Source organism: Mirounga leonina, unplaced genomic scaffold (assembly GCF_011800145.1).
Source record: "Mirounga leonina isolate KUSES-001 unplaced genomic scaffold, KU_Mleo_1.0 Mir_114, whole genome shotgun sequence".
Classification (NCBI taxonomy): Eukaryota; Metazoa; Chordata; class Mammalia; order Carnivora; family Phocidae; genus Mirounga; species Mirounga leonina.
The window spans coordinates 44,938,343-44,960,591 of NW_023270265.1; the positions used below are offsets into that span (position 1 = coordinate 44,938,343).

Below are 22,249 nucleotides of genomic sequence, written 5' to 3' on the forward strand. Positions count from 1 at the left end.
ATGGGTGTTCTGGGCAAAGGTGAGTGGGGAGGCTCCTTTGTAGAAGAACTTCTCAAAGCAAGAGTCTCTCCCAGCAGGTTCAAGCCTGCAGAGTTGACCCTAAACAAAACTGAAAAATCCAAGTATAATTGCTGGGAGTGTGGCCACTGGCCCCTCCATGGCGCTCACATGGTTCCAAGCCCTGTTCCTCGCAACCTGACCAGCCCCAGCTTTCTGATCTGTCCTTTTCCCATGACGGAAACACGTGTTCCCATGGAAAAAAAAAAATCTGCTCTTGACCCATGAGGCCTGGGAGTGCTGTGCCTCAGGCTGGGGTGGCGCTGTGAGGCGTTCCAGGTGGGGGCCACCCTTGCGTGAGTTTCTCCACCCTGGGTGCAGACCCCTCTCCTGTGGCATTGCCCTGTCCTTGTGACAAAATTCCTTACAGCCCAGAAAGGACGAGGAGGCTTTTGGTGACCAGAGCTGCCTCTACTCCACGAAGTGACCATCACGTCCTCCTTGGGCTCTTGGGCCATGCCATTCGCCCCTTGCGTTGTGCACCTGCCTGGCGGACGTGCTCTCTTCCCTTCACGCATCTCCCCCCGCCAAGCCCCCTTAGCTGTGTGGGGCTACTCGATTTGGGACCACCCGGTCTCTGCTCAGACAGGGCCCCTCTCCTCCCACGGGTTGTTCTTATAACCTCCTCTTTATCTGTGAAGTGGGCATACTGCATCTGAGCCCCAGAACTCGTAAGTTATTTATTACAAGGCTAGCAGAGCGGCAAAGTTTCTATTAAACCCCTTGGCTGTGATGATGGCAGAGGTGTGTCCACTAGAGGGTGAACTGGTCTCATGAAACTCAGGGGAGGTGTCAGGAGACCTGGAGGCGAAAGGGAAGGATGCCTGGAGGAAGTAGCCAAGAGAGCTCGATGCTGCGGGCAGGAGTGGGCAGCTTCGTCCGGCCTCGGGCCGTGGCCCTGAGCCCACCGTCTGCGCTCCGGCCGCCCCAGCCCCTTCTCTTGCATGTTACTCATGGACCGCATTTACCTGTTTATTGCTTGTTTCTCTGGCTAAAATGTAAGCCCCTGTGAAGGCAGGGACCTTAGGCGCAGCCTCTCCACAGCCCCGTGCAAGCAGGAGAGCGTCGTAGGCGAGGAGCGCTGGAGGAGTCTCCGAAGAGGGGCAGCTGCTAGAGAAACGTCTGCGGTGTCCTGCCTGTTCTACGGGAAGCATCCTGCAGCCTCTGGCTTCCTGCACTTTGAAATTTGGGACTATTTTAGGACCTAAGGGGCAGGGGAGCACCGCCTAGCCCTGGGAGCACCTCTTTGATCTTCCATTTGATGGCTCTTTTCCTCTCCTGCTGTATTTATCTCCCCTTTATTGCTAAGCATTTCTCCCATTTCTGAAGGTTAGCGGGATTTAGTTTCCCCCACGACACTGGGCTGTGACCTGGTTTAAGCCACTGTGCGTTTGCTAGTGGGGACGCACCTGGCCTGAGGACTCCCTCCACCGTGGGTTCCTCACCCCACACACCCACTCAGAGCAGAGCCTGGGAACCTGCCTGCTAACAGGCACTCCAGCTGAGAACCCCTGCCGGGGGAGGCCAGCCCTATCTCCTTCTCATGCTGGGCAGGGAACGGTGGGAACCAAGGTGACAAGTGGGTCTTCTCCAGGGTGGCAAATTGTCAGGCCAGGAACGTTTATTTACGGCCATGTCTGCCTTCTTCTGTGCCCACCCCCCACCCCCCAGGGTCCCTGGGCACCCCCATCATTGGATGCTTTCTCGGGCTCTGATGTCAGTCACTTGCCCCTTTCCGGGATGCTGAGCCGGTCCCCTCTCTGGACTTCTTGAGCCCTCACTGGTATTACCGGTTGAGGTTGCTGGGGTTCCAGGCAGTGGGTGGGGGGAGAAAGGGGGACAAGTAAGGAGGAGGAGCCAGCAAGCACGATGGGTCCAGCTCGGGGTGAGGCAGAGGCAGGAGCTGAGCAGAACTGGGTCAGAATCCACCAGCTGCTGGGTGCACAACTAGGAATGCATATTAACCGGCATCTCAGGTGACGTCAGAAACATTCTTCAGTCGACTCAGGCCTTGGGCCTCGGTTTCTTCCTGTCTCTCAGTAAGCAAACACCCATCCTCCATCCAACCAGGTTTAACAATTGTTTACACTTTGCTATATTTCCTTTTGATAAATAAAAAAAGAAACACCCTACACACATATCTGAACTTTCCTTTGACTGCTTTCACCCAATCCCACTCTTCCTGCCTCCTTATCCCCTTGTTAATTTGGTGTGTCATTTTTTTCATACATTTATATACTACATATATATCTAATGGGCAGTGTGTATTGGTTTATGTGGGCTTTAGGAATTTCGTTAATGATATCTAGTGTGTATTACTCTACAACTTTGTTTTTTTTTTTTTTACTCAACTGTGTCTTTTGAGATCTATCCTCTGTGTGTGTGTGTATATATATGTACATATGTAACATGTATATATAATATGTATACATATAAAGTAAGTATATATACACACATACACATATTTCTTTCTTTTTTATTGTTATGTTAATCCCCATACATTACATCATTAGTTTTAGATGTAGTGTTCCATGATTCATTGTTTGTGCATAACACCCAGTGCTCCATGCAGAACGTGCCCTCCTCAATACCCATCACCAGGCTGACCCATACTCCCACCCCCCTCCCCTCTAGAACCCTCAGTTTGTTTTTCAGAGTCCATCGTCTCTCATGGTTCGTCTACCCCTCCGATTTCCCCCCTTCATTCTTCCCCTCCTGCTATCTTCTTCTTCTTCTTCTTCTTTTTTTTCTTAACATATATTGCATTATTTGTTTCAGAGGTACAGATCTGAGATTCAACAGTCTTGCACAATTCCCAGCGCTTACCAGAGCACACACCCTCCCCAGTGTCTATCACCCAGTCACCCCATCCCTCCCACCCACCCCCCACTCCAGCCACCCTCAGTTTGTTTCCTGCGATTAAGAATTCCTCGTATCAGTGAGGTCATATGATACATGTCTTTCTCCATACACATATTTCTATTTCGCTCCATGTTAGTATTCCATCATATGAATCTGTCCCAATTAATTTTTCGATTTCCTGAATGATGGACCTTTATGGCGACGGGGTTCAGCCTCTTGATCTGTAAAGTGGGAATTGTTACGCCTCTGTCACACGGAGCCTATGTGAGGGGGGCACAGGTGACAGTACCTTGCATGGCGATTGGCCACAGAAACTTCTCAAGACCTACGAGAGGGAGTGGTTTTCCAGCCCCCAGGATAAGTACTGGTGCAGGACACACTATGTCCCGTGTCTTCTCCGATGTCCAGCGATGGTAGCCTATGAGGTTGGCCCCATAAAAGGAGGGCTTGTGACCCAGCGAATAAGGTCAACACTGGGCTCCATCTGACACTGGAAGAAATGTTAGGAGTCAGGTAACCCAATTTCCTCCACAAATGACCACCATGGGCTGTCCACCCCTTGCGTGCACGCTTCCAGGAATGGGGAGCCCCCAGCCCCAAAGGCAGCTCGGGCTTGTATTGGGTCAAAAATATGTGTCCTGGTGAGTTCCACTTTTTTTGTTGGGGCTCCACAGCACGTTGCATATTTAACGGTGGCTGGTATGCCCATCCCTACTCCTGTCTTTCGTTCTGTAGGCTAACACCACACTTTAGAAAGGAAATGCGGCACTCCTAGGATATGTTCTCTCACCTCCTTGCCTCCTGGCCGTCCTCTGAATGTGTTCCTATTCCCAGTCTTAGGTGGTAAATTCCTGGCTGAGTTGAGCGCCAGCTGAAATGTTTGGGCCTGCAGAATATACCAGAAACGGTGTGAGGTGCCCTCTGTGGCTACTTTTTGCCTTGGTACAAACAACACTGTACTGAACGCCGGCTGGCTTTTCTGTCCTCACGTCTTCTCCCCATTCATCACTTTGCTTGGAACTGTCCCTTCACCCAGTTCACATGGAAACTGGGATAGGCGTCCAGGTAGCCTCTTAATCAGTGCGGCCTGTCTCCTGGCACCGTGAGGGGTGACGTCAGAAACGTTCTTCAGTCGACTCAGGCCTTGGGCCTCGGTTTCTTCCTGGCAGCTCTGTGAGTCCAGACCCCTCCTTCCTGGGCCTCTGAACCCCACTCCCATGGGCACCCATTTTTTGATGAAGACAACTGACACTCGACCTTGGGTAACTTGCACTTAAAAGCAGTGCCGAGTGCTGCCTTTTCACTTGGCCTCTTCGGTCAGAACTAAGAGATTCTAGGCTCCGGGTTGTGGGTCTCTTGGAAGGAGCACATTCAAATGAGAGAGCTGTTGGCAGCCTGAGGTTTTCTTGAGAAGCAGAGAAAATGCAGCAAGAGAGAGAGGAAAGGTAGTGAGAGCAAGAGAAGACAAGGGCATGGATGGGGCAGAGTGAAGGAGGGGTCCTAGCGAGTCCAAGCCCTGGTTCCCACCCACTCCTGTGGGTCACCAGATGCCCTGGGTGCTCATAATGAATCTTCCTTTGGCACGAGCCGTTTCCGAACCTGCTCAGTGTCTGTTTCTTGCAACCGTGTGAGCCTTGATTTATGCGAACACGAAGCCGAGACAACCCTCTTGCCCAAACTGGCCACCTGGCCTACTCCAGAGCCACACCTGCCCCCTCCCTGGCCCTGTCCCCATGGCCTTTAGGCTGCTGTCCTCCCATGTCCACTTTCGCAATGTGTTTCTATCGTGAGCGGTGTCTATTGCCTTGGATGGTGGGAGGACACAGCACTGGAATTAATAAAACGTGGGAACACAAGAGGAAACTCCTTCTAAAAGGGTCAATCTGGACTTTGTTAGGGAACCCGTTCTCCCACTTCATCTGGCCTAGAGAGAGGAAAACAGCTCCCAGATGGAAAACACCTGTGCTTAGAACGGATCTTTCAGTTCACGAGAGCAGAACCGTCCAGGCCGAGGCTGCAGGAAACGTGCTGCTGTCTGGGCCTGGTTCAACATCAGTCACACCAAGTTGCTAGAAAAATCGCATTACCTGAGGAGAAAGTCAGCTCCCCTCCCTGGCCCACTTCCAGCCACCCAGCGTGGCAGCTTGGACGCTGGCAGTTCCAGAGCAGCTCTGCCGGAAGGAGTGGGGGTGCCTTGGTTCTGGTCTGAGCTCAGCCACTCAGCTGGGCCACCTTGGCCAGGGGAACCTTCACTTCTGTGGGTTTTTTCATGGGTCTAATGTATCGTGGCGCACTTATTTCATAGAGCTTTGAGAGGATAAAATGGTAAAAATAATGAGTGAAAGAGTTTTTGCCAAGAGGTGGTAATCATGACAAGAATGGCTACCATATCTACTGAACATAGAAGTGTGTTGACTCTCATATTTCATCCTTATAAGGATGCAGTGCAGGTGTTACCATCCCCTTTTCAGAGATGAGCACCGTGAGCCTCAGATACACTAACTGGCTTGGCCCAGGGTGGGTGCTCTGCTACGAAGAGCGGGGAGTCGACTCCAGGCCTTTTCTGACTTCAAGGTGTATGAGACACATGCTTCTCATCTTCCTGGAGGCACTCACTGTTCGGCCGGAGGGCAGCATCAGGCTGGCTCGCCAGTGTGCGGGCACACTCTTTAAGATGCTACCCAAGACTCAGAGCAAGTGGGTTTTTAGAGCTCTGGAGGGAACAGAGGATGCTGCTGTCTGAACCTAGAGCTGTCTGGGGCTGCTCTGTACCACAGCAGATGGTTCTTTGTTTTGGGGTAGACTCTGAAGGCCGTTGGGGTTGAAGAGGCAAAAATCCTGATCTAAAAGAAGAAAAAAGGAGGAGATGGCTGGACTTCTTTGTTGAAGAAGATGAGATGAATTTGGATTTTTTCTGGGCAACCCTGAAAGAAAAGTTAATAGGCTTGGTAAAACCAAAGGCAGAGGGGGAAAGAGGCGCAGAACGTGATAAAAGCCAATGGGAAATTCTTGAAGGTGTAAAGAACTGAAGGAAGTACTTCTCCTAGATGTCCTTGCTCTTCTGTAAACTCCCCTCATTGTCCCCAAACTTCAGTGCAGAGTTGCTCATGAAACTTTAGGTCAATGCTTGGCAGAGAGGAGCAAATGGGGGAGGTGGCAATACCATCGTGAGACCAGCTGTGGAGCTCAGTGGGCACAGGAAGCTGGAGCCTACGGTGACTTTGAGTATGAGCTACAGAAATCATGGGGATTGTGTTGATGCCCTCAACAGGTGGCAGAGGAGTGTGAGCCCTTTATACGCAAAACTTACAGACCTGGGCGACTATAAAGCAGAAGGCCTTGAAGAGTCATGGGCACCCAACACCTTCATGAGGTGTCACCTCTGCTTTCTACTTCCCCTCCTGTATTCTGATGTCACCTCTCCATAGCACTCCAGACGACACTGGGTATCTATCTATCTGTGACTTTCTTGTTCCTGTGATTTTATTCCCTCCCTGAGCGAGGGTTCTGGCATGCAGAGAGGAAGAATGTGAGCTTCCCATGCTCCAAACTCACTGGCTCTGCACATTTAGGAGTCCTCAAGCAGCACGGCAGGCAGCTGCTCACTGCCAGGATCATCACCAACAGTCCCCATCAGACTGATCTGTTTGCTCACAAACCCAACCCAGTGCTTTAAAAGAAAACCTTGTCTGAGGAAAGCCAAGGAAGGAGCATTTCCCTTGGTGGGTGCGGACAATAGCCAACACTCAGGCACAGCCCAAGATGGCGCTGACCAGCTGTAGTGTGGTGCTGGGTTGTTATGGAAATGGTTTCCTGACTGGGGCCAAGGGCATTTCCTTTGGCTTGACCACACCCTCAGCTTCTTTTTATTTTGGATGAAAATAGCCAAGTAATTTGGCAGGAGACCTTGACCACTGGATGTGGAATTCGTAACTTCTGGGAAAGAGAGTAGCACCATAAGATCTTTACGTGGTAACTCTTAGGATGCTACGTTTTTCACTGACAGTTTCTCTTTCATTGTGTCCTTTCAGCCTCGAGGGGGACCAGTCTGTAATGAGTGAAAGTGGACGTCGTCTCCGGATGTTAGCAAATGTTCTATAGATTAGTTACATAGCGTAGCCAGGCCCTTTACGTACACTTCTTTAATCTTACCATAAATGAAATGGGTATTATTTTAGTCTACATAGAAGAAAACTGAAGTTTCAGTTTTGCCCGACTCCAAAACTCTGCCCTGATCCCCCGCCCTGACCTATCCTTCGTGGCTCAGCTGAAAAGTCTTTTGTTCTGGAAAGCCAATCCTTACCACTCCCACCTTGGGGAGCTCCCCTGCCCCAACCCCGTTTCCTGGATTCCTAGATCTGTGCCTGTCTGATGTCGGCTGAGCACCCCTACGCATGCCACCCCCATGTCCTCATCCCAGTCCCTGAAACTTGTCAATATGCTACCCTCAATGGCAAAAGGGATTTTGCAGGTGTGATTAAATTAAGTATCTTGAGCTCTGAGGATTATTCTGGACTATCTGGGTGGGCCCAGTATGATCACAAGGGTCCTCATAAGAGGGAGGCAGGAGGGTCAGAAGGAAAGAAAGGAGATGTCACTACATAGGCCGAGGTTACAGGGATGCACTTTGAAGGCGGAGGAGGGGCCACGAGCCAAGGAGTCTGAGCACCTCTAGAAACTGGGAAACGCAAGGAAATGGCTCCTCCCCCAGCGCCTCTAGAAGGAACACAGCCCAGTCGACACCGTGATCTTAAGCTGTGAAGCCCATTTTGTTCTTCTGCCCTCCCAAACTGTAAGATAATAACTTTGTGTTGTTTTAAATTACCCAGTCTGTGGTACTTTGTTATGGGAACAATCAGAAATGAATACAGTCTGTGTCGGGATTTCTTCTCCCTGCACTTATATCCACCTCCCGGTCAGGATGTAAGTTTCTGAAGGCTGGAATCACTTAATTCAGTAACTGTTTTTTGAGCAATCGCTCTATTTTTGAGCATACTGGAAAGCAAGGCAGATGTGAGTGATACAGGTCTCTGTCCTCAAGAGAGAGAGGTTTGGAAAAATACAAACTTTGTATTTTTAGAGGTCCCACTCAAAACCTTGCACAAAGGAGATGAGCAGTAATTAGCTAGTGACTGGGGGTCCCCATCATACAAAGAAAAAATTTTGATAATATGATAGAAAATACAAATATATTTAGTAAGCCTTTATAAATGAAACTAGAAATAGGGGTCCTCTGATTTTTAAATTAACAGCCGTGAAAATAAAAATGACTTTAAGCTTAATTTAATTCCAAATGATGAAGAACAAGGAGAAGGGGAGACAGCTGGAGCCTTGGGGATGTGAAGGAGAGGCAGAATTGGTGAGGGGCTGGTGGAAATTAGCTGAAGGCTGTGAAGGTCAAGGGGCTGGGAGGTTCTGGAAAGAGGAGGAGCTTGGTAAACTCCTCTAATTAAGTCTGCTTCTATGACTTATAACCGCTTATCCCTGCCTTTGAACTGCTAATTAGCCAGCTTGCCCAAGGTTAAAGTGGCCTTTATCTTTACACCTTAGCTCTTACCTCTGAAAAGAATAGTGGAGAGCAAGAACTTGATCTGTTAGCTTCTGCTCCCTGCACCAGGTGTGCCTCGACCCCAGTGTCAGTGATGGGCATCCTGCCAGGGGGGACAGCCCTGTACCCAGATAGGTCAACTGCTTCAATGTGCAATTCTCAAAGATCACCTGTATCAGAATTACCTGATTCTTATTAGGGTTCCTAAACGCTTACCAGACCACTTGATTCTTTCTTTTTTTTAAATTAATTTATTTATTAGAGAGAGAGAGAGTGGGGCAGGGACGTAGGGACAGAATCCTCAAGCAGACTCCCCGCTGAGCGTGAAGCCCAACATGGGACTTGATCTCAGGACCCATGAGATCATGTCCTGAGCTGAAACCAAGACTTGGACGCTTAACCAACTGAGCCACCCAAGCACCCCCAGACCTCTTGATTCCAATGTTACCTAAGATTTGAGAACAGTGCAACTTTTCAAGATATTAACAATCTTAACAACTTTATGAGCTCCATTAGCATGAAATTTGAGGCCTCACTACAGTTGGGCTGGACCAACTGATTTTTGTGATTGATTTTCCTTTTAGTTCCTAGAGAACTGGACAGTTTGGATAAACCATATCTCATAACTGCCCTCTATTAAACCATTATTAGGAATAACAACAGTAGACATTTTATGGCCATTTCCAGTTGCACGAAATAAAAATTTATTATTCTACCCGTTTGATACATCATGTCAGGCAGATCAGTATACTACTCAATAGTTTGCTATATGGCTCTTAGAAACCTGATGCTTGAAGAATAGAGGGTGGTGGACTTTGCCTAGAAAACTTTTGGGAATCAGAGTTATCCATAATCATAAAGCCGCTGTCAGGAAAAACTGTATTCCCACACTCCAAGCTTTTGATAACATGGATGTCAGGAATTTGATTGTTTTATAACATGATTGAGCAATGAAAACTAATCTTTCTGGCAGATTATTTCATGACTGTGCATTACTGGCATTATCTAAGCTGTGAAGAAATACTGTAAATGATTAACGGCCGTGTAGAGATGGACACACTGGATAATGTCCCTGCATTGAATGTTAGGAGGCTGGTATGATTCCTTGTGCTCATTTTTATGCACAAGGAACCAGCTTGATCAGCTGAGGTCAGGCAGCTCCCTAGCTTCTGGACACCAGCCCTGGGCTTGTGGTTGAAGATGTGAGTTACTCATGATAAAATGAATGGAAAATGGTGAATGGTAGATTTCTTAAAAATGGCATTGAATAGGAAGGTCAGCACAAAGGCTTTAACTCTTCCTAGGTCATGGATCCATGTTGTGTGGTGCTCAAGTCTAGAATTACACTGCATTTTTTTTAGAGGGGGGGTGGGGGGAGAGGGAGAGAGAGAATCTTAAGCAGGCTCCACGCCCAGCATGGAGCCTGATGTGGGACTTGAACTCATGACCCTGAAATCATGACCTGAGCTGAAATCAGGAGTCAGACACTTAACCAACTGAGCCATCCAGGCACCCCTACACTGTATTTTTTATTTTATTTTATTTATTTTATTTTAAGATTTTATTTATTTATTTGACACAGAGAGCGAGCGAGCAAGAGAGAACACAAGCAGGGGGAGTGGGAGAAGGAGAAGCAGGCTCCCCACTGAGCAGGGAGCTCAGGACCAGCAGGACCCTGGGATCATGACCTGAGGTAAAGGCAGACGCTTAACCAACTGAGCCACCCAGGCGCCTCTACACCGTATTTTTTAAATTGCTATTTTGAATATGCTTCTTGGAAAATCAAAGATATAGAACAGATGAGCCAGGGAGAGTATTCACATTACAGCAAAAGTTTTGCAGCAGGAGCCAGTGGAAAGCAAGCAGGGCTCTGGAGGTGGATAGAATTAGGGTTTAGCTGTTGCTCAGCTGCTTAGTTATTAGCTCTGTGTCACTGGGTATTTTTCTCAACTTTATTTCATCTCTAAAACGGGTGAATAAAATCTACCTTATAGAATTGTGATGGGGTTTTGAGACACTTCATACAACACGGCAGCCCTGAGGTTGGTCCTTGTTAAATGGGGGTGACAGTGGTGATCTTCATCCCCATTATCACTCTTCAGTTTGACCCTTTAAAACATGTAAAACAATGATTTGTGTCTAATTTTTAGAACCGTATTGATTACAGAAAATGTATCCTCCAACATTATTTTCTGCCAAGAGGGATATATGAAATGTTTTATTCATCTTCGTGATTGCCTTCCCTCCCACAGTTACCTGGGGCCTATTGCCTTGTTAAGTACCACTTCAAGTACAAGTTTTGGCAAAACAGTCTTGACAGGGGGTGGAACTTGGGTTTTTCATCTTGTGAGCAGACCATAATTAAGTGGCTAGCCCTGAAAAGAGTCAACAGAGACTATTATGTCCATCTATTTACCTGTAATTAAGATGAACAATGGTTCTTTGAAATACGTGTGCACTGGGCGTCACAGCTCCTAGCACTGTGAGATCTTGGGAACCTGTCTGGATTTCCTTTTTTTCTGAATCAGATTTTGCCAGAGACACATTTGAGGCCTTCTGGCACCTGGCTCTGGATCCAGTTTTAACAGCAAAAGGAATAAGCTAGAGGCTCTTTGTAATCATAGTGCTCCTTGGCTCCCATGGGAGGTGGCAAGCGTTTCTGACCATAGGAAGAGCAAATGTAAGGTAGTAGTTAAGCATGAAGTCCCAGAACCACTTAATTATTCTGTAAAGTGGGTGTGATCATATCAGTACTTGTCTTATAAACTGTGTGAAGATATATGACATAAATGCTGCCTCAGTTCTCGGCACGACACACAGAGCCTGGTAGAGCTTACTGCTGTCACATCGTCTGGTCTTCCGGGGCAGGTTGCGTGCCCTCCTGTGGGTGACCACGACTGCAGAGCATGGATTCCTGCACTTTGACCATCAACCTGCACAGCTCAGACTCTCCTGAGAATTAGAGGCAAGCCATGCACTCTACCCATGTCTGGAAAATGCACATACACACTGCACGTTAAGTGTCCATGGGGCCCTTAATTCCATAAGTCTGTGGAACTGGATTTTGGAACATGTGGCTCAAAGGAAATAACCAGTAAAAGCATGGAGCACTTACAGTGAACTATCCTTGAAGTCCAGCAGGATGCAAAATGGCAATGGCATTTACTACTTTTCACCAGCCCTTTCCTCGGGCTGACCCTAGTCTTCTTCCTTGAATCACAAATTTGGCCAAGGTCAGAATCTGGGTCTCCACAGAGGAAATGTCTTTCCTAGGGAAAGGTCTAGTTGCTCAGATTAGAATACCCACACTAATGAGAATTGCCTTTATGGCTCTTAACTCAAGTTAAAAGTATTTTTATGGTCAAGTTCAAGCAAGTTGTCTGAGTAAACTCTTTAGGCGAAGGGATGAGGCAAATCTTGAACAGATCACATGGTTCTTTTCTGGTGGTCATTAAGTAAGTTACGGAATAAGCTACTTGGGTGACTAAAATAAACTAGGAGGTGGATAAAAGGGACTAAATGTTGGTTCAGTCCCTCTTTACCTACATGTTTGCTTATTTATTGTTCCTCCTCTAGTCTAGAAGCCCTAGGTAGGCAGGGCCCCTGTGTTCTCGGCTCACTGCACAATGAGTGCCTGGCACATAGTAGACCCAATAAACATTCGTGGAGTAAATGATGATCTCTGATTCTCAAACTGCTGTTCTGTGGCAGAAACTCCATCATCCAGCATAAGTGCTTCCATGGGTGTTCTAAAGATCCATGGAATGGTTTTGGCTTCTCTATTTGTGGTAGAAAAATGTATTAAGAGAAAAATCATGGGCTCATATAGAGCACTGAGCCATCCAGTACATCTTTCCTGTGGTTCTTATAAATTTGAACAAGGCTGACACACTTTATGCTAATTAAAACGTTTCCTTCATGGTTGTTATGGTCATCTTCGCTTTAGTAACATTTGCTGAATCTGTGACTAATTTGTTCTTGAGTTTTTGGCAAGGAACACAACATCTAAATATGATATTGTTTTTATAAGCTTTTTGGTCATTTTGCATTAAAACTTTGGTAGTTGGTTTTATTATTAATATAGTTTATGTATGTGCAACAGATTTAAAGATGTCAAAGTTTACACAGTAAAAGGCGAAAGTTCCCCATAAATTTACATTGCCACTTTCAGAGGCAAATATTTTTCATATCTTGCTTTTTGGTGATCCAGACCTCTATGGATGTTAGCATTTACTGATACGACTGGAGGGCCGGGAGATGACTTTGGCAATGCAGGAACCAGTATGAAATAGTCTGAAACCTCATAGTGAAAATATGGGTCCTTGTCCGGTCTTTTGCACTCTTGTTAAGTCAAGATGTCTTAGGTTGGTACTAGACTTTAGCATTCCCATCACAAGCATGGATCTCTCTTTTCACGATGATAACAAAATTCGGGGTCTGATCCATGTTAACCCAATTCATATTTTGAAAAGCAGAGTGTGTCCTAATGAGCACATTCCTTTACCTCCAGGAGCTCCCAGTTTAGCTCAGGAGATGAGAAGTAGACATATAAGAAATCTGACAGTGCTAGATGCATATATGAAATGCTCCATCAGTGGGCAGATATTTTCTCATGCTCTATCAAAGGTGACGGCTCAAGGTGGGTCTTGGGGGATGAATAAGGTTGCAGAAGGATCTGAGCTGTTGTAAGCAAATGAGATGAATTGAAGCAGGATAAGTCTGTTGCTGGGACATGGGTCGGCCAGGAGAAAAGTTTGTGTAGACGCTGGTAGATTGAATGGAGATAGTGGAGTGCCTTGAGTGTCAAACTTGGAAGTCTGTCTTGTAGACAGTGGGCACTGAAGGCTTCTAGAAGATTGTCTGATAGCAGCTGGAAACAGGGCAAAAGGCTAAAGATTGATTCAAAGCCGAAAGAAAAAGCCCAAAGCATAGAGATGGATTTTACAGGCCTCTAGATTCAATCAGAATTTCTGTACAGATAAAGCTGAGCCTCATTCTACAGCCCCAGATGCACCATCTCTCCTGGATCAGGTGCACACACAAGGCCCACCATGATCTGGCTCCTGCATGCTTCTGAAGCCCCAGCTCTCACCACTTGCCTTCCTGGATGTTACGCTTCACTCTCAATTCTCCCAGCGTGTCTGTGCTTTCTTTTTTCTTCATGGCCCTGTACATAATAATGCCCCTGCCCTGAAAGCCCTTCCCACCCACCATCCCTCCCCCTGCCTCCCCACTGCCTCTTCTTCTTTCATGACTTGGCTCAAATATCCCCATTATGACTAATGCTCTTGCACTGTGCCCTTCTCTCCAGCAGGGAGCCTTTCCTAGGTGTCCACATAGCCTCCTTTGTTTCATTATCATACTGTATTGTTATCACCAGCTTATACAGGTCTTCCCACTGCATCATAAACTCTTCAAGGGAGGAGACCTTCTTTTACTCATTTCGAATCCCAATACCTGGCCCAGGACTTGACATGGAGTGATTGCTCTATATATTCTTACTGAGTGCATGATGCAGATTAACTATTCACTTTCTCCTCCCAGGAACTGACTTGAACTAAAGCAAAACATTATGAAGGGAAAACTTCTAGGATGTGAGGATAGTGAGACTCTAGGACTGTGGTTCTCAAGTGTTGGGCCGTGGCCCCTCATCGTGTTACAAACTCTTGTCAAGAAGGGTCGGTAGAGGTGGATAAACACTTAAAATACATTGTTATTATATCTTGTTATCGTGGTGCTGATTGTAGGCTCACTGAACTAAGCAGGGCCTTTGAAGTGAGGGAGTTTCTTCCCTGATCTTACTTTGAGGAGGCTTAGCATGAAATTGGGTCAGAGAGACTTGGAGGGGAGGATGTGAGTATGTAAGAGAATATGGTCGGCAATAAACGTTCCCGATCAAACAGAAATATGGTGGTAAAGGGGTGATTGAGTAAATATTTCACTAACAGTGGATGCTTTTATAGACAGCATGGGAATTCTGTTGTAATATTTAATGTTGTTTGCATCTTATATTCTTCAGGTTCCTGCCAATATTCTGGGTGGGAACAGTTGCCCTAGAAAGTGTTCCTCAGTGCTGACTAGGTCCCCACTCAGTAGGTCACAGGTCTTAGGGTGGAGACCATGGGAGATGTTAGTGCCTTCTTGTTCCCTAAGCCTGACACCATTTTTTCAAACCAATGAAATGATTAAAAGTCAAGGGCTGCCTTGCTCTTGTTTTTATGAAATTGTCTCCCTTTGGCAAGTTCTACAAATGGGTCTTGTATTCCAGGTTATATAACCATTTCCCAGTAGCAATTATTTTTCAGTCGGGCAGATGATTTTCAGGCTAAGAGAAAGGACATTCACAATCACAGTGTGGAAACTTACACCTTTTACAGTGTTCCCGAAATTGTGTTAGTGGTTGGCTCTTTATCATGGGTGGTGACTAATGTCTCCTTTCCATCTGCATCTCTTTTATATGCTTAACAATGCTATGCCTGCTTGACCTGTAAGTGCCTGAGAAAAACGTGCTAAAACCCCCACCATGGTTGTGGTTTTGTGAATTTCTCTTTGCAATTGTGTCAGTTTTTGCTTCCTGTGTTTCAAGATTACTTTGGCAGATGCGACCAAAGTTTGGTGGAATGTTTCTTTTATTACTACTGGCATTCCTCTTTCTTTCTGTTAGTGATTTTTACCATAAGTTATATCATATTTTGCTATAAATTAATGTCACCATGCCCATTTTGATTTAGCACTACATGGGATGTACAGCTTTCCCCAATATTTTCTATGTCATCTTGTTTTAGGCATAACTTTATAGGCAGGATATAGCTGGGTTTTTTAAGAAAATACAAATGGATAGCCTGTTTCTTTTGAACAGCGAGCATAACCTATTTACATTTATTGTGATTTCTCTTATATTTGAACTGATTTTAAAGATCTTCTCTTATATTTTGTGCTTACCATCTTTTCTGTTTGCATCTTTTTTCCTTTCCTTCCTGCCTTTACTTAGACTGATGACATTTTGTTATGTCCTCCTTTTCCTCTTTTGCTGCCTTTTGCTGCATAAATTTTGCATTTCTTTTTTTTTTTTTTAAGATTGTATTTACTTGACAGAGAGAGAGCACAAGCAGGGGGAGCAGCAGGCAGAGGGAGAGGGAGAAGCAGGCTCCCCGCTGAGCAAGGAGCCCCATGCGGGGCTCGATCCCAGGACCCTGGGATCATGACCAGAGCCGAAGACAGACACCTAACCAACTGAGCCACCCAGATGCCCCGAATTTTGCCCTTCTTATTTTACTTCTTGCCATTAAATTTCAAAGTATAAAGTTATTCATATCCATGGTTTGCTATCTTGTAATCGCTATTGGCATTTTGATAACATCTGTCCAGTGCATTTATTGTGTGTGAACATGTCTTCAGGCAGTGATGTTATCATTACTCATTACACCTACATGCAGACTTACAAATACTTTATTGCAGGTTTCTATTGTTTTGAGTATTTCATCTTTAATTCTTTTGAAAATAGCCTTCCTTTTGTTTTTGGAAACTGCTTCATCCATTTGAGTGGGAGTTACCATGTTCTTGAGCCCTCAGCAACTGCCCTTCGATGATTGGGTGAAGGGTGAGCATCTGACCTCAATTAGGCCAATCAGGGTCCTTTCCTGATTTTTTTGAATGGGAACAGAAAAAAAGAGGGCTTGTCCTCTCTAGCCATAGACACTGGGATGGCTCGTGTATGACATGAGTATCGTGAGCACTAGTCTTCCAATCCTCAGTGGAAGAGAATGAAGAAACAGCAAAACCCCTTCAAAAGGCACATGACTGAATGGTACTTGACTCCTCAGGAAAAGAAACAGAAGAAAGTGCATGAACTGTCAGGAGGCTGTCAGCATGCAGAAAGACCTAGATGGTCAAATGGAGCACCTACATTTAGGGAGGAAAGCCCTTTATGCCTAAAGTACAAATGGTATCAACTTTTCTGTGAAGATCTTTAAAAAAAAAAAAAAAAAAAAAGGACTTTCAGAATTGTAATCATTGCCCTTGAGGGAATAGTGGAAAGAAACTAAGATGTTCATGCACACAGATACGCCACCACCTGACAAAAGATGAAGGAAGGAGCTTTGGAATAGAAAGAGGAAGCTGGAGTGGGATTAGAGATAAGTTTATGGAATCAGGGAAGATGAAATGATAAAATGGAGTTACTCTTTGAAGTCCATGGAAGTGGTCCATTCAGAATAAGGGAAGGGACCATGAACTATGTTATGTGTTAGAAGGTGAACTTATATACCATGTGAACCTGAGAGATGATGCTGTCTAAAATAGAACATTCCAGATGAATTCTGAAGAAATTCTGACTGACAGGCTTGGTTCAATACTCAACTTCTACCGGAATTTTTTTTGTTCTCTGTGCGGGTCTGCGCATGCACACGTGTGCACCTGCTTATAGAGGGCAGAGGATGTGTGCCAGCCAGGTAGGAGGTAGAGAGGCATGAACAAGGGCCAGTCCAGCTCATTCCTGTTTGTGCAGGTCTCCCAGGAAGACAGGGGGGATATTATTGCCCTAGCAGTGTTGGGACAAAGGGAAATGGGTGTTTTCTCTTCCTTATTTTGGGCAGTGTTTAACAACTTTTATTCTCATGACTTTTGTACTTTATTTTCCATGAGAAAGGGTGACTGAGAGTAGTGGGGCCTTGGCTTCTGAACACCTCGCACAATGTGCAGGGTTGACTATCAGGGGCTGGTTCAAAGAGATATTCTAACCTGAAGACGGGTGGATACGTTGGCTTCTTAGCGAGTCCCTTCTTGTCCAGAGATCTCCAGATATTACATCTGCGTGTTCTGTGATGAACACGGTGTGGCCAGCAAGCCCTGGCCAGATGCCCTGACAGAGGACACTTAAATGCAAACGCTGACGCTTGGAGTGTTAGCTCACAAGCTCATGATGACAGATGGCTGCAACACTCTGGATACATCCTGAGGCAAAGGTAAACAGAGAGCAACTGGTAGAGTAAGGCTCTGGAAGACACACCTGGGAGGGATACCTGTTCCAGGCACATGCCAACAGGAAAGCAATCAAGAGGGAGATGGGCAGGTACCAGCGCAGTGGGAGAGTCTCAGGCCTGGCAGCCAGGCCAGGGACAAGAAACCCCAGGTTCTCTGGCAGGGCCAAGTGTGAGTTCTGAGATGGGGCTGCCCAGACACGGAATGGGCTGGGGAGAAGGTGTGGAAGAAGGTCCTGAAAACCGGCAAGGCAAAGAGGAAGCTAGGACATCTGCTGCTGTGGTTCCAGATGAGCATGTCGAACGGAAAGAGGGAGACTGACCAGGAAGAGGTCGGAGAAGATTAAGGCCTCACAGTATGGAACAACAGACACAAGGTGACCGAGCTGAGGTTATAAAGGGGAGTTGGGCAATCCGTGTTGGCAGCACGAACAGGAAGCTCCCCCCTGATTCCTCGGCAGCCTCTGCCATAGGCATTGCCACACAAAGGGCACTAAGATAATCTGTCCCTTGTACCAGGGCTTCTGGGGTACCGTGGGGGCTGTGGTGGATACTCATTCATAGACGGTTTTCTCAGTCCTTCTTCCAGAACCCACTAACTGCCAAGGGCACCTGTGTGGAGCAGAAGCGGCGTGAGCTGCCCCTTCCCCCCGCGATGGCCTTCCCATCACATGCGCCCCCCAGCTGAATTGATCTGGAGGACCAGCAGCTCTCTGCCCCTGCCTGCAACAGCCCTTCGCAGGAGGCCTTTCCGGAGGCAGCATGGCCAGTGGGAGGAGGAGGGGTTGGGTCTACTCCATGGACCTCCCTGAAGCTCTGTTTTCTCATCTGTGAGATGGGGGGAAGGAGAGAGAGGACTGGGCATGGATGTTCACTGGGGGCCTTGCTAGTTCTTGGATCCGGTGACTTCGGGGCACCGTTAGCTGCAGGTGCAGGAGTTTCCAAGTGGAGAAGTGAAGGGGTCCTGGAAACTTGTGTGTTCCTGCTCTTCGGTTACAAGGCCCATCAATCGGCCTCTTTAAGTTCCCTTTCTCAGCCAATAGGAAAGCAAAATTTAAGCTAAAAAAGTAAAGAGAAATAAACTAAAGCTTTGAGCGACCTGATGCATAAGAAGCCCAGCTCCAGTTATGAGATAAACAAGGAGCAGGGCTGGGAGGGATGGAATGACCACGACAGTCACCACGGCTGTTCAGAGAGTAGATCCTAAGGGTTCTAATCACAAGGAAAAAACACATTCTTCTTCTTCTTTCTGTTTTTGCACCTCTCATCATATATGAGAGGCTGGATAGTAACTAAACTTACTATAGTCATCTTTCCACGCGATACGTAACTCACATCGGTATGCTCTATACCCTACACTTACAAGCGCAGTATGTCTGATATTTCAAACTGGAAAAAAAGAGTGTGATTGCCCCCACCCCCAAACCACTAGGAAATGATATTTTAATGTGTCAGAGGGGGTCCTGATGGATTCCTTTAAATAACCAACTTCCTCAGTTGCCATACAAATAGGGTCCCATTCATGCAATGCTTCTCATGAAGTTCGAAGAGCAGGTCTGTTGGGTAAAGAAAAATGTAATTAAGATTCTTTCTGGGGCTGGTTTGTGACTCATAAATTCTTTAAGAATAGGTAGGTGGGAGCCTGTGTGTGATGGGAAGTCATTCATTTTCTTATTTTATAATTTACTCAACAATTGTATTCATCCTTTAGAAATTTGCTAGTATAAGTGATCCCTTAAATAAGCGTAATCCATGATGTCATTAAAACACAAGTTTACTTTTTGTCTTTTTCCCTTAAAAATGTATTCAATGGGGATCTCTTCCCCTATTCCTGTAAGAAAACTTGGGCTAGACCTTCTTCAGAAATAAAGTGCTAGGGTCGCTTTGAATCACAAAGCCGGGTTTGGGCTGGTGGCCTGGGGGTCACTAAGGCCTGGGCTCAGACACAAGCGTCATCCACTGTTTTGTGAGCCGGCTGGCCTGGGCAGGAAGCAGATGCAGCAAGACCTGCCTCTACCAGCTTCAGTGGTGGGTGGATGGGAAGACCAGCATTAGCACAGTATCCGTTAACCACTGAGGGAGTGCCTAGGATCATTGGAGGAGGCAGGAGGACCCCTGAAGGATGGTGGGTGTGGGCCTTCTCATCAGCACTGGTGAATGAGAGGCTTGTGGCAGGAGTTGATTAGGAAAAATTACCGTGGAATTTCTTCCATCTGAATATTATGGGCCAATTTAGCACACCATTGGGTGTGCTGAAGATAGAAATGTATTCTCCTTTTTTAAAAAGATTTATTTATTTATTATAGAGAGAGCATGTGTGCAGGTGTATGCATGAGCAGGGGAAGGGGCAGAGGGGAGTGAGAGAGAAGCTCAAGCAGACTCGCCACTGAGTGTGGAGCCCAGTGTGGGGCTCGATCCCACGACCCCAAGATCATGCCCTGAGCCAAAAGCAAGGGTTGGATGCTTAACCGACTGAGCCACCCAGGTGCCTCTACAACTGTATTATCCGTCTTAAAAACATTTATTTGGGAGTTGTATTTTTTACAAATGTAAAGTGAAAGATGGGGATATATTTTGCTCTTTTAAATAAAACATTTTCTCTTTTTTAAAAAAATTGGACTTTTTCTTCCATTATGAAATTACCAATGATCTGGAAATTAAATTTTGATCACTTATTGCACCACTTTGTTGACAGGACTGTTTTGGTTTTTTTTTTTTGGTTTGTCATTTTTGTTTCTGTTTTTGAGGAGACTGTTTTAAATCTGGGCACAAATGATAACTCAGGACTCAAACTTTACATCATTTTAACTCCCTCTGCCTGCTGTCCTGTCAGTACCTTAGAATTTTCTGAAGTGGTTTGTAATCAGACACTTAGGAGATCTGGGGCTATCTCTTCCAGAAATGTCAAGGATCTTCTTGCCGGCATCCGCGGAGCCCTCAACCGCTCTTTGAAGCCTGGGTAGATTCCTCGAGGCCCTGGAACTGGCTTCACAGAGCCCCCTGGCACATACCACCCACCAGCTCCAGCATGGGCAATCCGTGTACTGTTCATGATTTCATTTTTACTTTTTAAATAAAAAATATTTGTACAGATAATATAGTTCACAAGAACCAGTGATTTTCTATTTATAAAAAGCTAATAGGTAATGTAGATGAAGATATGAATTTGTTAATGTCTAGGCACTGCCAGGTACCACCTCATAAATCTTTTACTATTATGGATCTAACTCTTATCTGTGCCCCAGAGCCAAGCTTAGAAAGGCCTTTGATTTCACTGAAGTCTGTTTTCTTAAAGCCATTTGCCTCCTGAGGTCTCCAGCACAGGTCTCTAGCGCCAGTCCTGATTCAGAAGTCTCTAAGGGGCCAAGTGGTTTTCATGGGTTATTTTCCGATGCGCCAGTGACCTTTCTCTCCAACTGGATTGTAAGTTCCTTCAGGCGGGGATTGTTTTCTTCTTCCTAGTAGCTTTCGAGACCCCTGGCATGGTGTGTTGGGTATGACTGTGTTCTTGAAATATGTGTGTGCCTCCATGCATCCCAATACACACACACTGTCATGTCTTGTTCCGCTATCTGTCTTTATAAAACTCATCTCTCGCCACTCTCCTCCTCAAAACCCTGCCAGGGCTCCCCATGTGCCACTGAATTACATACAGAGTCCTCTAGGAGCTACTGAAGACCAGCAGCCCAAACCACTTTTCTGTTCTTCTCAAATGAATCCGCTGCGGCCCCATTCTGAATTTCCTCCCAGCCATGCTCACAGCATCTTTCTGGGGGTGCCCCCAAAACCATCTGGGAAGTTTGAACAGAAAAATCTCCAGGCCCTACACCAAAGTCAGTGTATCAGAATCTCAGGCTGTGGGGCCCAGGCATGTGTATTTTAAACTGGTTTCCATGATGATTCTTCTACAGGACCCAGCACAGCTCTGTGACCCCCATCTTAGAATGAGTCCTGAGGAACCCTGGCAGCCTGCCATTGCATGTGGCTCTATTGAAAAACAAAACGGAAATCCAGCCAGCCCCGACCCTGTGTAAGCTTCTATGGTCAATGAAGATGGCTTCTAGTAGGGCCTGGAGAAAGCAGCTCGTGGTTTCTCCATCCCCAGGGTGGGGATGGGAGGCAAGGTGGTTTCTGGGTCAACCAGGAAGCCAACTTGGACAAATCTGGCTCTCTTATCTCTACTTTTACCTAGCAGCTTTCTTTATAGCTTGCTATGGATCGGCAGTGCATTATCAAAGAGTGGCAAGGTGATAAGCCATGAGAAATCTGTAAGGAGGCTGCAGATGGACTGGGAAGACCCTTGACTAGGGGGTCAGGAAGCTGGGTTCCAGATTCAGGAAGCCTGGGCAAGACACATCGCCTTCTGGACATTTCCTCCTTGGAAAATAAGGGGCATTGATTAGGTAACCTCTAAATTCTCTTTTTGTATCGGAAAGGTATCTCAGAAAACAGTCTTTTCTGACCAGTCTATTTTATAGATTCTAACATATATGTGTTTTGTTCTGTCTTTAACATTTCTCAGATGGGAAGTATCTCTACTTAAGAGATACTTTTAAAAAAATTTAAATTCAATTAATTAACATATGTGTATTATTGGTTTCAGAGGTAGAGGTCAGTGATTCATCAGTTGCATACAACCCCCAGCACTCATTCCATCACGTGCCATCCTGAATGCCAATCACCCAGTTACCCCATCCCTGCCCCCCACCCACCTCCAGCAGCCCTCAGTTTGTTTCCTAGAGTTAAGAGCCTTTTATGGTTTGTCTCCCTCTCTGATTTCGTCGAGACACACTTCTAATGTGTC

The 22,249-nt window shown here is 46.2% G+C and overlaps 1 protein-coding gene across 1 annotated transcript in view; it reads left to right on the top strand.

Annotated features, from left to right (window-relative positions):
* DMBT1 (deleted in malignant brain tumors 1) overlaps nucleotides 1-22,249 on the top strand; it is a 115,518-nt gene continuing 93,269 nt past the window's right edge. The window contains exon 1 of the mRNA XM_034987317.1: nucleotides 1-19. Coding sequence (XP_034843208.1) covers nucleotides 1-19 — 19 coding nt within the window. The remainder of the gene's footprint in view (nucleotides 20-22,249) is intronic.